The sequence below is a fragment of the Kryptolebias marmoratus genome, linkage group LG2 (genome assembly GCF_001649575.2).
Source record: "Kryptolebias marmoratus isolate JLee-2015 linkage group LG2, ASM164957v2, whole genome shotgun sequence".
Taxonomy (NCBI): Eukaryota; Metazoa; Chordata; class Actinopteri; order Cyprinodontiformes; family Rivulidae; genus Kryptolebias; species Kryptolebias marmoratus.
In genome coordinates this window covers 523,585-539,026 of record NC_051431.1, presented here as the reverse complement: position 1 = coordinate 539,026, position 15,442 = coordinate 523,585, and the positions used below count along the sequence as shown (strand labels likewise).

At 37.3% G+C, this 15,442-nt stretch overlaps 1 protein-coding gene across 2 annotated transcripts in view; it reads left to right on the top strand.

Moving 5' to 3' along the window:
• Positions 1 to 15,442, top strand: part of si:cabz01090165.1 (uncharacterized protein LOC100333421 homolog) — a 304,518-nt gene that overhangs the window by 240,545 nt on the left and 48,531 nt on the right. Inside the window, exons 6-7 of one of the 2 annotated variants that reach the window (XM_017431082.3) lie at positions 10,858 to 11,125; positions 13,753 to 13,953. In XM_017431082.3, coding sequence (XP_017286571.1) covers positions 10,868 to 11,125; positions 13,753 to 13,953 — 459 coding nt within the window. In that variant the 5' untranslated portion in view covers positions 10,858 to 10,867. Of the gene's footprint in view, positions 1 to 10,854; positions 11,126 to 13,752; positions 13,954 to 15,442 lie in introns of both variants that reach the window. The other variant, XM_017431081.3, reaches the window with a different exon arrangement.

Genomic DNA, 15,442 nt, shown 5'->3' with positions numbered 1-15,442 from the left:
CTAGATTTGATACGTAAACACTTTGTTTTAACACTGGATTTTAACTACTAATAATATACATCCCAGAGTTACATAAACAGAATGTGACTCTATAAGTGTAAAATTAACTCTGCTTTTGCACAAAGTCTGCTAACACCAAAACATTTAACACTTTTGAATTTGCTGTGTACCACAGATCACCACTGTGTGCACGTATGGCAGCACTGGGGCCAATTCTGCCAATAATGTGGTGAGGGGAACCAACAAGACAGGCCTCGTCCACACGCCGTGGACAGGGGACTCCTTGTGTCACGCTGAAGTGGTGAAACTGACGTGTAATTTAAAGCTATCAGAAGTTTTAGGAATTCAAACATCTCAAATCATCAGGTGACAACTTTATTTAACAGGTCAGAAATGTAAATTTCTTTCTAAACTTTCTTTTCCACATTATTGGTTTGCTGACACACACACACACACACACATTAGCATAAGGCAGCAGTTAGCTCCCTCTCCACTGAGAGCTGACTGATTAAAATGTCAACTTCATTTCTGCTGTGATATCTTTTTTTTCAATATATGTAAAATTATTCCAAATGAAGTGGAAAAAAACAATTATACACACAATGGCATGCACACAATCACCTGTAAACAGCAGAAGCATTCTGATTTAACTTGTAAAATTATTTAAATACAATCATCACAAACACTGCACGAGAGTCACATTTTGAATTTACACGTTCATGCATCAGTGGCAGGAACTTAATTAAACCAGTTAATAAAAACAAACACAGTCGAATAATCGTAATACACGCGTTTAACATCGTAGTCCTCCGAGTGAGGGAAATCAGACAGAATAAAGTTAGAACATCATATTTCAAGATTTTTCTGTTAGACAACTCATGAGTTGGATTTAGAGGATCGGACCGCAGCTAAAGATGCATCAGAAGCTTGAAAACTGTAAAACATACATCAGAAAATGTTTGGGTGGTTGTTTTAATCCATATCGTGTCGGCACTAAAGGATGCACCTCTGAACAGCCAACCAGTTATCGATAAAGTTTTATTTCATGAAAATATTAGGTGAACCAAACGTTTCTCTGAGAAATAAATCTACGTCCTGCCACCATAAGAGCCACAAGATTTTACAGAAGTCACTGTCAGTAAGACCTGGACAATAAATAAAATAAAAACATTACTATCACTGGATATGAAGCTGCAGACACTTAATAAACTATTAATAAGCAGCAACAGAATATAAAAGTAAGTTGACAGAAGATAAAGTAAGCTGAGATACCAGCAAAAAGATTAGATTTAACAAATTAAAGTATGAAATCATGAGCCTGCTTCAGTGAACAATGTCTTGTAATTGATTAATAAATCCTAAATCTGTTTTTTAAGCACTTACAAACTGATAAATAACCTATTTTTTAAACATTATTAATAAATCTCCTATTGTAAAATGGTACCAATAAACACCTAAATAAACCCAAACATTGTCCTCAGTCAGTTGATTGAGATTATTGATCTTTTAAAGGGACAGAGACAGATGTTTTGAGGAATAAGTGAAACACAGCAGAGGACTCAACCTAACCTCTAATATCTACTGTATATATTTAAAAATCCCATCAGTCTGACGACATTTTGCTCTGCACCAACCTGAGTTTCACCGCTCAGAGGAGACGTGTCTAATTTCCATCATCAGCATCTCTGTCTTTAACTCCTTCTGATTGAGCTGCTGGCTGCCGGTGATAATGTTTGTTCGCTAGATGAGCTGTTCCCAGGGGAGCCTGAGAAATGCAAATGGTGTGATAATGTCACCAGAGGGGTCTTGAGGCCCACTGAGATGACTCACCATCATCAGAAATCTACCAAGATTAGTTTCTTCCCTCGCTGCTGAGATAAATACCAGAAATTATCTCCAGTTTCTGGTCTTTTTTTTCTCCTGGGAGTATTTTGGAGAGACTCCCCTGTATGAATGAAAAACTGACTAATTCTGAAGTCCAGTATACTGAGATAAATGTTCCTTTTCTCAAAGTAGTTTTTTAAGGAAGTTGAATGAGTGAAATTCTTTTAAAACAAAAAATGTTCTGGATGACATATTCAGTAAAGATCTTATTTGCATCATAGAAAAAAGATTCATATTTAAGATTAGATTATTTGTGGTTTTAATCTAAATGTTGGAGGATTGAACTGAATATTATCAGTTGGCTGCTGACTGGTACAAAGTTAAAGAATGGCAAACACTAATCTAATTAATCTAAAAACAATTAACAGTCAAAAAATTGCAAAAAAAAAACTATTAATTAACATAATTAATTAATACCCAGTGTGTCTCTCACTGCTGTGGGACTGATGGTTTTCTCTCAAACCCCCCCAGAGTGCGCTCACCCAAACTTTAATTCTCTGCCACTGTATCCAAACTCAGAATCTACACATTTCCTACATAAAACACTGAATGATTGATCAATTAAACTTATTGTCACCAGATGTTTCTGCCACTTACAGTTCAAGAATCACTTAGTTTCCATAAAGCAACAGTCTGTTTGAGGATTAATTTCCAGTCTGTCTTTCTGTCTCCCCATCTGATAAAAAGTGCTGCTGCATGCTGCCCCTCCGTCCTCACAGGATCTTTAATATTCTCTAAATTCTTTTCTAAATGCCAAATTACTGTTGGGATTATAGAACAAAATAAACAGATTTGGGAATTCTCCCTCCCATCGAAATGTCTTCAGAATTTTACAGTTTTTCATCCTAAAATTAAGATTAAAAATCTGTCAGATAATTGTCTTAACTAACTCCCATTTAACGACTTACAAGACCACAGATCCATCTTTGAGATTCAAATAAACAAACAATAATAAGAAGAAACAGTTTGTAACCCAGTGTGCATGTGTGTGTGACACATAAATCAGGTTTTCTGGTGTGTTTAATGTTGGAGAGAAAACCTGTTGAATAAACATTAGCTTTCATTTTTTCAACTGATTGAATATTTTGTGCACCATTTATTCAAAACACAGGCTAAGAAAAGCAATGTCAGCTTCACCTAAATATGCAGAGCAGATTTAACCTTTCCAGTTCCAGCCTGATCCCGTTTCAGTCGTTGTACCTATTAACTCCAGAAATCTCCCGGTTCTGTTGGAGTTCTCAAAAACTGGACCTGAGAGAGCGTAAGCAGCCTTACAGAGCTGCGGGGTTTATGTACTTTCTTTGAAAATGTGAAGTTATGAGTTCAGGTTCTGAAGCCTGAATAAAACAACGTAACTCCATCCCAGAACCCCGGGCTCAAACACAATGAACTTCCTGAAAGAAAATAAATAAAAAATCTCTAAATCATTAAGTTAGAGAAGTGCAATGTGTGATCAAAGGCTTATTAAATTTTATTTTGATGAAAGGTGAAGCGTGTTTCTGTTTGACTTTGATCTTTGTAGCCTGATTCCACACTGCGGATGATGAAGATGATGATGATGAGCAGTGTTTGCAGCGAGCAGAGCGGCCGGACGGTGATTGATGTCGGCTGCAGCTGCATTAATATGAACGCTGAGACATGCATCACCGGGATTCATGGGAAAACTCTGCATTCTCCATACATCCTGAAGGCTCCTCGATTTAAACGTGACTGTAAAGAAATATCTCCCAGTTTTCATCTTTGTTACCTTCGAATGTTCTCTCCCTGATATCATCAGTGGTTTAATTCTGCAGAGTAAACCCAGCCTCAGAGAGATGAAATTATTCTACCAACAATGTTTCTGACTGCTTGTAGCTGTGAGGAACTGATGAGTTTTGTTGGTATGGACCTGCCTTCAGTCATTAAGTGCCTGATTCAGCCTGAGGACAAACTGAATGCTCCACAGAAAACGTGGGTTTTATTGTTTTTATAGTTTTATGTTTTTGTTTTACTGAGACAGAAAGCTCCTGGTTACATCACTGATCTGATCCCCATCTAGGAATGATGAAAATGGTTTCTTATTCAGAATATTTTTGATTTATGAGAGGGGGGTTTATCATGGAAGAACATCTGAGGAATCCTGCTTAGTCTTTAGTTTTTACTGAACCAATCACAGGTTAGACGGGACGTTAACATCAATCAGCATCAATTAATTTAAAAGAAAATGTTTTCAGATTTTAAAAGGTCAGCTCGCAGCATCTTAGAAACTTTAAGGTTATAAAATAAATAAACAAATTAAGCATTTTATTTACTTTAACATACTTGTTGCACTTTGAGAACCCTGATGTTGAGATTACTGTGAGCCTTTATTACAGGTTTGATGAAACCTTTAACAGGATCACGTCAACTCAGGAATCAGTCCAATTCAAGATGGCCGCCACAGCTAATCAACTTCAGCAAACTCAACCTCAGTCAGTTTTGCAGATGTTGAGCTAAAATCGGATGTGGTAGCTCCTGAGGTGCTTAGCGATGGGCGATATGCATTCACTCACAGAATGATACGTTCATTAATTTTTATTTGTCAAATAGGAAATATGATGTTTGTTTGTTTGTTTCTTTCTTTTCATAATGAAAACAACTTCTGTTGATTTTTAACTCAGCGTTCAGTTTGTTGTTTTCATTCATTTATGCTTCTTTATTATCTTTGTGTCGAGGTTTTTGTTTTTACTTTTTTGCTTTGCAGTGTGCAACACTTTGATTAACAGCATTTATATGTACTTTATTACTAAACGTGACAACATAATTTATGTTCTAATATGAATAATCCTGAATAACTAATGCTGAGAGAAGAATTACACCTAACACCTCTGCTTTTGTTTTATTAATGTGTTGCCAAACAATTGTAGTTATTTATCATATTCCAGGTGGGATAGATGGTGTTTTTCTGCTTTTGTCCCGTCATCAGATTAGCTGTTTTCCATAAAATCCTAAACATTTGCTGCAGTGACTCTTTAGGAGATAAACATGGAGGCAGCATCACAAACTGATGTTGATTTTAGCTCCTGGGTGAAGTTTGAAGCTGTCAGCTACATGAAGCCTGTAACGAGCTGAACACTGATGACATTTAAATATAAATGACAATTTCCACCACATCCCGTCTATGAAAGCATTTTGTGTACACAAAAACAATTAAGACGTCGGAGTTAAAGCAGACAGTGATTGATGGTCGTTAGCGCAGCAGATCCCTCTGCCTGGTTTCTGTCTCTTTCATTCACGTTCTCACACTTACAAACATCCAATCAAGCCGAGCAGCGTTAACTTGTTTCTCATCCTGCGAGGAGAGCAAACTGTGAAGTTTAGTTTTAATCTACGGGCAGTCGTGTTGTTGGACCTGGAGTCTTCCTGAGTCTTCCTTGGTGTCGGACTGCAGGAGTCATTTAAAATGATCACCAGTTATTATTACTGTATGTATGTTTTTGGTTATAAACATGAAAACAGACTTCACGTTTCATGGCTCTGAGGTCTAGAAACACTCGCCACCTGTGATGAAAACAAAGGCGGTGTCTCACTCCCTGGGCTGCCACACATTTACACAAACTCTGCAAATTTGGACCAAATTTTCACACATATGAGCAAAAATACACCTCCAGCTCTTTAGAGTTACAGAAACTAAACTGAGAAGCAACAACTCTGTGACTGTTTCAAGAGAAAATGTGTTGCCCACATTTGTTGAAGATGTTCAAACTTCCAGCAACAGGAGAGCGAAGCCCTGAGACTCACAGGAAGCTGAGAACATCACACAGCGTTTCATGACCTTCTGCATGTTCAGGCTCAGAGAGGAATCTAACAGAAGGCCTTAACCACCCTCAGTCTCAGTGGACACAAGAGTCAACCAGATCAGAAAACTAAAAGTTAAATGAGAAATCATTTATTATCTAAAAGTTTGCAGCTGCAGAGTTTGTCTTCCAAAAGTTTGAAAACTATATTCTAACTGGAAACTGAAACTAACCTGAAGAGAAGAAAACATGTCTCAAATGAAGCCAGAAACCAGAAGTTTCAGCCAACTTGTTACGAACTGCATTAGTATGGATGCTGAGGCTGAGGCTGTTTTAGTATGGATGAGTCCAACTCTGACATCTTAAACTCATGCATCATCATCATCATTTGGCCCTGAGGATGTCAGTTATTATTGATTTTAATGCCGCTTTAAATGCATCATCCAAGCAGCATCAGCAAAGCAGCTAAAGGAGAAAACAGACAGAGAGGGATAATGATGATGATGATGATGATGATGGTGGTGGTGGTGGTGGTGGTGGTGGTGGTGGTGGTGCAGGACTGGAAAGCTCAGCTTCTCACTCCTGCTGGGAGACACATTATGCTCAGCCTGGAGGGGAGGAAAAGGACATATGGAGAATTGCAAAAAAAAACTCCAGAACTCTGTGAATTTTCTTTCTTCTCAGAATCAGGTTAAAACCAAAAAAATGTTAAAAAATAAAACATCACGTAACTCGAAGCAATGTTTCATAAATCAAAACTTAAAACACCTAAAAATCTAATTACAGGCTCCAAGAATTATGTTGCAAACCTTCATTGATTGTATTTGTTTAGTTTAAATGTGTAATCTGATGGTAAACATGAACAAAAACAACAAAAAATCCTCCAATATTTCAAGATTCAGGTACGATCTGTTAGAAGATTTTTATTTAATAAAGATATTATTAAAGATGGATATTATTTTAAAAAGTATTCTGCACTCAAAATGTACTCGTTCATTTAAACAAAACATCTGGATCTCTTTAATCTAAAACAAAAACTTTATTCTTGTCATTTTGACATTACTCTTAAAATAGATTTCATTTTTATTCTGAATATTTTAACTTTACATTAAACTTTAACTTTAAAAACTACAAACAAATTAAAAATTCTTCTTATTATTTTTTTTTAAGTAATGCAGATACTTCCAGATTGTTCCGAGGTGATCAAAGATCTTTGGGGACTAAGATGTAAATAAAACTTCACTTTGGTAAAAACAGCTGGAAAAACGTCTTGATTTGATACTTCGAGCTAAAAAGACACGCGGATCAGGAATGCATATCACCCGCAGCCCTGAATGCCAACGCTCTGGGGTGATCTGTTAGCGTGTGGAGCACTCTCAGCTACTACCACACCAAATTTTAGCTCAATATCTGTCAAAATGACTAAATAAATACATCTGTTTTTGTGCTTGCTAAGGTCAATTAGGTGTGGCAGCCATCTTTAATTGAGTTGACTACATGATCACCTTCCATGGCAGAGGGCGGGCAATAATCTAAACACAGAATAAAACAGAATTAAAACCAGGGAATAAAAAGGTGATGTTTTCTTTAGTTGACGTTGTGAGGTAAAGTAGTGTTCATCGTATTCAGGTTTATTTATTTATCTGTATTTTGGAGTGAATCCTCATCTTCATGTGAACAAACAGAACCTGCTTCATTCAGGTGATGAACTGTATCGATCTTCACTTCAGCACGTCAGTCAGCAGAAGATGTGCGACCGTTTACAAACCCTACGAGTCTGTTGTTGGTTTCCTTCAGAATAAAAGCCTTCCTGTTTGTCATCTGCAGGACAAGCTGCTTAAAATAAACATTAAAAGTAAGAGCTTCTACTCATTCATATAAATTACTACCTCTGCAGAGAAGATTTGTCCTCTCCTGCTTGCCGTCCCTCAGCCTTCAGACTAATTCAGTCCTCTCAGTTTGTCCTTTCTCCTGCTGTCCCTCCGTCCTCCTCCTTCTTTCTGTCTCAGCACTGGGTCTGTGGGTTTATTGCTGCACATACGTGTTTAAATGTGAAACATTTCCCAAAATGTGAAGCACAACATCCCCACCAGCTGGCTGAAAAAAGGAAACCTCTGCATAAACTGGGACGTTCTTACATTTTAACCTCACAAAGTTACATAAAGGAGAACTGGAGACATTTTGCCTGATAATCCTCCTGCTGGTGCTGATGCTGATGGAGGGAAATGAGTCCTCAGATAAGATAATCACATCAGATGGAGAATCGTTAAAATATTCCACTTCCACTCAGACAAGAATAAAATTATAATAAATACAAAACCAAGGCATAAAGAAACAGTAAATTTATGTATTCTGTATTTAATTATCATTATACTATATATTAATGAAACTGCTTAAAATAACGTGTGTGTTTTAAGCTCAGATTATAATAATGTTGATTAACATTATGTTAAGGTTTGATTTCATTAATTTTTCCTAAAAACTATTTATCTGTTCCCAACAGACAAATAAGTAAAGGATGGGGATGCTCTCATCAGTGCCTGCTGTTCATTTGAAAGTTAATCTTTTCCTAACAGGAAGACGTCCAATCAACATGTAAATTAACATCTCTACCTCCAATCATTACCAACTTTTAGACAAATCAGGATCGAATCACTCAACATATTCTGCTCACTTTACAGACACATCTGCATATATTTTTTAAATATTAGGCATAAATGAAGCAAACCTGATGGATGGAAATGAGGCTGACAGCAGGTAAAATGTGTGAAAATAAATGAGAAAAGTTTAGATAAATGAAAAAGGAAGATATCAGAGTCAGCAGAGGGGGATGGATGGAGATGGAAGAGATTTGCAGAGATGGATGAATGAATAATTTTATTAAGATGAAAAGAAAGAAACTGAACGATGGATAGAAGACGGCGAGAGGAGAGTGATGATGGGAGCGTGAGGAAAGAGGAATGAGGGAACGGCCGGCGTGTCAGAGGAAACAGCTGAAAAGAGTTCAGGAGAGGAATGATAGGATGATACGGCAAGAAAGATCAGTGCAGGGCTGCGGAGAAAAAAAAGTGATGCAACTGAAATGAGAAGCACTTTCATTTAAGAAGCAAGTGATCAAAAGAGGAGAGGGGCGACAGAGATGGAGAAGTGCTCCGAGTCAGAGAAGAAGCTGCTTTGCATTTTTCTCATGCTAAGCTGACCTGACTGAACAAATTAAATCTGTTCTCAGAGCAGCAGCAGCGTTCCTCCGAGAGCCAACATCTTGCTGCATCTGAATTCAGCTGCTAAACTCTTCTGAAAGGAATCTCATAAATCAGCATGCATTAACACAGATAATTGATCAGGCTGTAAACAAATGATGGACTCCCACCTCTGCCTCTCAGGGCATTGTCTTTAAATCTGCTCGGAGGATGTCCTTACACACATTTTACAGCTGTGTCCTGCAGACCAACACTCCTGCTGCACAGAACAACTAGATCCAGCTGCAAATTCAACATATGTCAACTTCTTTGCTGTTTTATCTGTCCTATTAAGGTTTTAGAACTTAACTTTTATTCAATCTGCAAGCTTTGACATAACCAGACTCTTAATTTGAAGGAAATCTGTGACATTCATTTTGAAACTCAAAGGAAAAACCTTTGTGATTATAGTTAGGTTTTAAAAACTGAGGGTTTCCTCAGATGTTTCAGTTAAATCCTCTTGTTATTTATTGGGATTTTTTTTTGTCTACTCTACAGAAAAATGTCAATGAGACATAGTGAGAAGATTCAGGTTACAGTTTAGTGAGTTCTGGGTTTTTTTCTAAGAGTGTTTCAGCCTCGTTCTGTGCTCACTCCTCACTTCTACTACATTTGAGTTTATTCTCAGCAGGGTTGTGAATATTCTTGATCATTCTCACTGAACTGACCTCATTCCTTTCCATCTCTTCCACTGCCTGCTCTGCATTCAGTGTTTCGGTTTGAATATTTCAGGGCTGTAAATAAGAATTTATTTCTTCCTGCTGTCATTTGCCATCGATCTGCCTGCAGTCGCTCGTCTTCTAACCAAGTGAAACTTTTCAAAGAGCATATGAGGGATTTTCTTTGCATATATCATTCCTTCTTGTGTGTGCTTCCTTTTCTTCTTATTTGAATTTATTCAAGGACCTGCTGAGCTGAATTTATAAATTGAATAGAGAGAAATGAATATGGGTGTAACTGAATTCCTTCTGTGCTTTTGTAGGGAAACTTTAACATTTATGTGTTTGAAAAAAAATCTACGAAACTCATGAAGCAGGACAGACATAATTAGTGTTTTCTTTAGGTTGTAATAATGAGAGTGAAGACAGTATAACTGATGGAGAAATCCTGTTTACTTAGTCAGCAGACAAAAATATGAGCTGCAGCAACACCTTCTCTTTAATTTACCATCACTGTCATCTTTGCTCTGCCTCTCCTCACATTTCTTCTTTTAATCTGCTCCCCTGTCCTCCGAGGCATTTATTACACCTTTTAACTGGAAAATGTTAGAGCTGTGAAAAAGTTCCCAAAGACTTTAAAAGTGTCCATTTTTACAGCATCATCGGCGGGAGATGGAGGGAATAAGTTCATCTTTAATCAAATCAAGCAGCAGTGGTTCCAGTTTAATGTGATTTTACTTCAATTTAAATCAGTTTAATTCAGTTTATTTATATACAGTGGTGCCAATTCACAACAGAACTCATCTCAGGACTTCGTACAAAACAAACAAGTCCAAACCATAAACCCAGTTCAGAACCAGATTCAAATCCAATTACAGTCAATTTCTATTATAATACAAAACACCTAAATACAGGACATTATAAATGAAATTGCTAAAAGATATCGATGTAAGGACGCAGCACAGAGGAACTGGAAGAAATCTGATCTGTTCTTCTAACTCTCAGCAGTATTTTGGATCAACTGAGGTCTTTTTAAAAGTTATTTCAACTCCCAGATAATTAAAAAGATACAAAAGTCCAACCTTGACGTGAACAATGCATGGAGCAGTTTTTCTGCATCATTTTGGGACAAAATGTTTCTGTTTAGTGATAATGTTCAGGAGGGAAACATTTTTAAGGTGGAGGATCTGAGGCCGGAGCAGTGCCACCCAGAGGAAGTGAAAGTTTGTTCCTAAGATGCTCAGATCCAAAAACTACAACCTCTGTCAGAAAATGAAGGATTTTTTTTAATCTTCTGTTTGTGTTTGTGTCTCACAGCAGATGAACAGCCATGGACTCCATCTCCTCTTTGCTCTGTCCTCTCCTCGTCCTCGTCCTCCTCTCCTGCCTCCCCTCGTGCGTCTCCGACATGCTGTGTCCGAAGCGCTGCACCTGCCAGAATCTGCTGCCGTCCTACACGGTGCTGTGCGCCAAGACGGGCCTCCTCTTTGTCCCGCCCAACATCGACCGGCAGACGGCCGAGCTGAGGCTGATGGACAACTTCATCACCACGCTGAGGCACCGGGACTTTGCCAACATGTCCAGCCTGGTCAGTTTCTCTGAACACCTTCAGGCCCAGTTTGAGCTGCACAACCAGATCTTTCTGCCAAGCAGTTTGACGAGGATTTAGTCCAACTGTGGTTCAGTTTGATTGCTCTCTGAGCTGCCTTTTATGGCTGCCTGCAGGCTCGTCAGCAGTTATTACCTTGTTGTGTAATTCTGTGTTGCATAAAAACATTTTGCCCTCATGAGTCAGTCAGCAACATTATTCATGAATGAATTAAGGCTCTAAGACAGTAAATTTTCCCCTTAAAAACACTGACAGCCACAGTTTGTCACTCAGTATAAAGTCTAAGTGAAATGATTGGATTTTAACTGAGTCGACAGCTTCAAGTCAAACTGAATGAAACTCGCTGAAGCTGCACATTAGAGGTGTTGTTAACTTCGTACTTTCACAGTTTGGTCACTTCGTACTCCTCCTTCCAGTAGAAAAAGGAGCCGCTGGTTCTCTTCTTCTTCTCCTAAAGCCCTGATCACACCTCTCAGGATAGCATTATGGGAATGCAGAATCAGCGTTCACACTTCTGTTGTTTTTATTATTATTTTTCCATACATTTTCTGCAGTCTAACTTCTGCAGCGTCATTTCTGCTGTTTTAGCCATTCATTAAACATTCAGCTCATTCTGCAGATGGGGGCTGGGACTTTTATACTTTTCAAAATATTTAACTTTATTTACAAAGAGAAATACCTAGAGATCACTTCAATTCTTTAGAAATATTGTTCCTTTTGCTTTTTTAGCATTCAGCTAGCCATTTGCCACTTTTGACTAGCCTTACTTTCAGTTTTCTGTCCTATGAGGCCCAAAAAGGAAGAGACGGTTGTTTTTCTGTAACTGACTTTAGATTCCTGGGATCATTCTGCCAAACAGAAAACATTTTTATCTTGAAAACATCTTCTGAAGCAAACTAAACAAATGGGTTTTTTTTTAAAGAAATCTGCAACTTCGGCAGCTGAAGCTTCAGTTAATGAGCTGCTGAACGTATAAAAACAGATACGGGGGAAAAGAGTTTAAACATAATGAGGAAACTTTTCATTTCACAGCCAGAAGTCATACCCACAAACAGCTTAAATATATGAACACATGAACAATAATTTACGAGTTGTTTATGGAAATTGTTTTACTTAATGAAATGATGTCCTGCCTCTTTGTTCCCGGGACAATTAATAATCCATCCTGAAGACTACAAACACAAAGTTTGATTTTTATCTGAGTGCACTCCAACATATCTTTGTTATTTTTGCTTTGGTAGTTAGGTAATAATAATAATCAGGTAATAATTACCACAAGCTTGAGCAGAACTGAAATATCTGTCACCAAAAAAGGAATTTTTGGGAAATTCAGCCTATAGCAAGTTTAAGGACTATAAAAGTCAAGAAAAGGAGGAAAAAACCAACAAAGTTGCTCTAAATATGTTCTCACAGGTTGTGATACAATCTGAAGCACTGAGAATCGTTATCTGTGCTTTCAGAAACATGAAAAACATTAGAAGACTTTGGCTAAAAGAACATCTGCTCCTTCACTCTAAAATCCGTGATATCATCCAGATTTGATCAATTATTTCCACCGTAATCATACGAGAGGCCAGGAAGCTTCAGGGCACGCAGCTCGAAAAGAAAACCGCCAACGTAATGATATTTAATCACCAAATAGAGATACTTGACACAGCTAGGGGGTCCTTTAGTTTGTCAAATACAAGTTTCCTCTGCGGTACGATCACAGCAGAGAAAATTATGTTTGCTCACACACAGGGAATCTTTAGAAATTAGGATTTAATCACTTAGCAGTGACAGATGTCCCTGGTGATCATGGCGCGTTTCCAAACAAACGTGTGGGTGCTCATTGACCTTTTCTGGGGTGTTAATATGTTTTTGTGTACAGTGGAAGTATTTAGCTGCAGTAATGTGTTTTCTAACAGCTCTGTTAATGAAGAACAGGCTGATTTGTGAACATTTTTACCTTTATTTTTAAGGCTTGTCTGATTCACGTACAAGCATCGTCCTTAATGAAAAGGGGTGGAAGACTCTGAGAGTTTAAAGATCATCCTGTAGTTTATCTGATGATTTGATGGTAAACTTATCTCCTGAGTGTCACTCTGACCTTTAACCTCTGAGCACAGGAAGACAGGAAGAGTTGAACTAAAACAAAATGTTGCATTTATTATATGCATTTGTTGAACGTTAAAAATAATTTCATTTATTGATCCGTGTGCTTCATCAGAATCTTTTTACATGGAGTGCAATAAAACTTCAGAACGTCGTTGATTTAAAGGTTTTTTAAAACCACTCTAAACAAAAAACTGCAACGACACGATTAATCAACAAAACAGAAACACATATGTTGGTTTTATAAAAATTTGACACTGAAAAAGTAGTTTGTTGATTTTTAAAAAGAAAAACATTAACAGTTAATTTATCTCAGAATAAACCACTGTGAATGCTGCATGTGTGTCTTGGGTTGACATAATCTTTATTTCTCACAGCCATAAGTTTAATAAAGTTGTTCTGACTTGAAAGCATCTTGGTATCTCTATCCCACCTCCTTCATTTCTTCAGAAACGAGCAGAAAAAGGACTGTGCAGCTGAATCTGAGCTGCTGTGTTTCTCTTCCTGTCCAGATCCACCTGACCCTGAGCAGAAACACCATCAGTCAGATCAGGCCGTTCACCTTCGCCGACCTCCAGGACCTCCACGCCCTCCACCTGGACGCCAACCGCCTCACCGTCCTGGACGACTCCCACTTCCAGGGTCTGGTGAACCTGCGGCACCTCATCCTCTCTAACAACCAGCTGCACAGCATCTCAGAGGGAGCCTTTCAGGTACAGTTACTGCCGTCACTGACCAGAAATAACAACGTTTTATATCCTGAGGAAAAGGAAAATGTGTGAATGAGGCTTCGGCTACAGCTAATCCTGCTAACTAGCATGTTAGCTGATCTTTACCATCAATCCTCAGCTGGTTTACCCTCAACAAAGAGGACTTTTATAGGCACCATTAGAACAGATGTTTGATCGCTTTACTGAGAAACAGAAGATTTATTTGGCAGCAGATATAAGTATGTCTTTAAGCTTACACATATTTTATTATTTTCATCCAGTTTTCCTTTAAGCTGACCTGAAATCATGTTCGTTATTCATTCAGGTAACTTTGTTTGTAAAAAAGAAAAAAAAAAATCCTGACAATAATATCTGAATTATTTAATATTTACCAGCTCATTTGTTTGTCTGCAAACAGAAAAGCTGAAGGTTGGGTGCTAAAAATTTAACCTGGTATAAAAAAAAAGCTGATTTGGACCAAAACAAAATGACCTTTAACCCCTTAGAAAATTACAACATGTATTATAAACAAACAAAAACCAGATTAAACTTTTCATGTTTCTTAAGAAATAAATTTTATACTATACTGACAAAAAGTCAAAAAGATTAAATAGGTTTAAGGAAAAACAAGTTTATAAAAAATACTTCCTCCATTTAACGCTGTGCTCTACTTTATTATGTTAAAAATAAATGAGCTCATGTCTCTGATTAAAAAAACTTTATTGTGATCACTTCCAGTCTTCCTTAATTATCAAAATTAAAAATAATTGTTTTGTTTTCAAATAACTGAGCAAAAGAAAATTCAAGACCTAAACTGACAAACTTTAAAAATGAGTGACTGAAAATCAAAACAAATATTAACAATAAATTTAATGGCAGAAATAAACAGAAAGTCAATAATTCTTGTTTTTAATCAGTATTTAAATATTTTACCCATATAGTTTGAATTTATTTCATTGCCTCCTTGTTTGCTTCAGTTTATTCAGAAAAAGAAAACTAACAAGTGAGAAATAAATGTTATTTTAATTAGAATTTATATTAGAATTTAAAATGGGGCAAATTTTATATTAAAAAATCTACATGGAGAAAATATTCCAGTTACCTTCAGGACTCGGCTCTAAATTATAATTTTAATTAAAAATCACTCTTTGTGAAACTAAAAGTTAAGTTTTACTCTCCCAACATGAAGAAATGATCTCAGTTCCCTGCAGAACAAAACAATAATTTATTAGTAGCAACAAACATGCTTCTTCTAAGAATTAAGACAGACTTCCTTTAGTTAAAACTCCTCATGAAAAAGATGTGGTTCTGAGGGTCAGCTGGTTAGAACCTGACCCATCAGAACCTTCCAGAACCAGCCGCTGCCTCTTTAAAAACCCGACTCTGAGACAAACTGGGTCTCCTGCTTCTTTTATTCATGCCGTCCTCGAGTAGCACCAACGTGTCCCCCCAGGACCGACTCTCAGACCAGAACCAGACTCAGTTAATGATC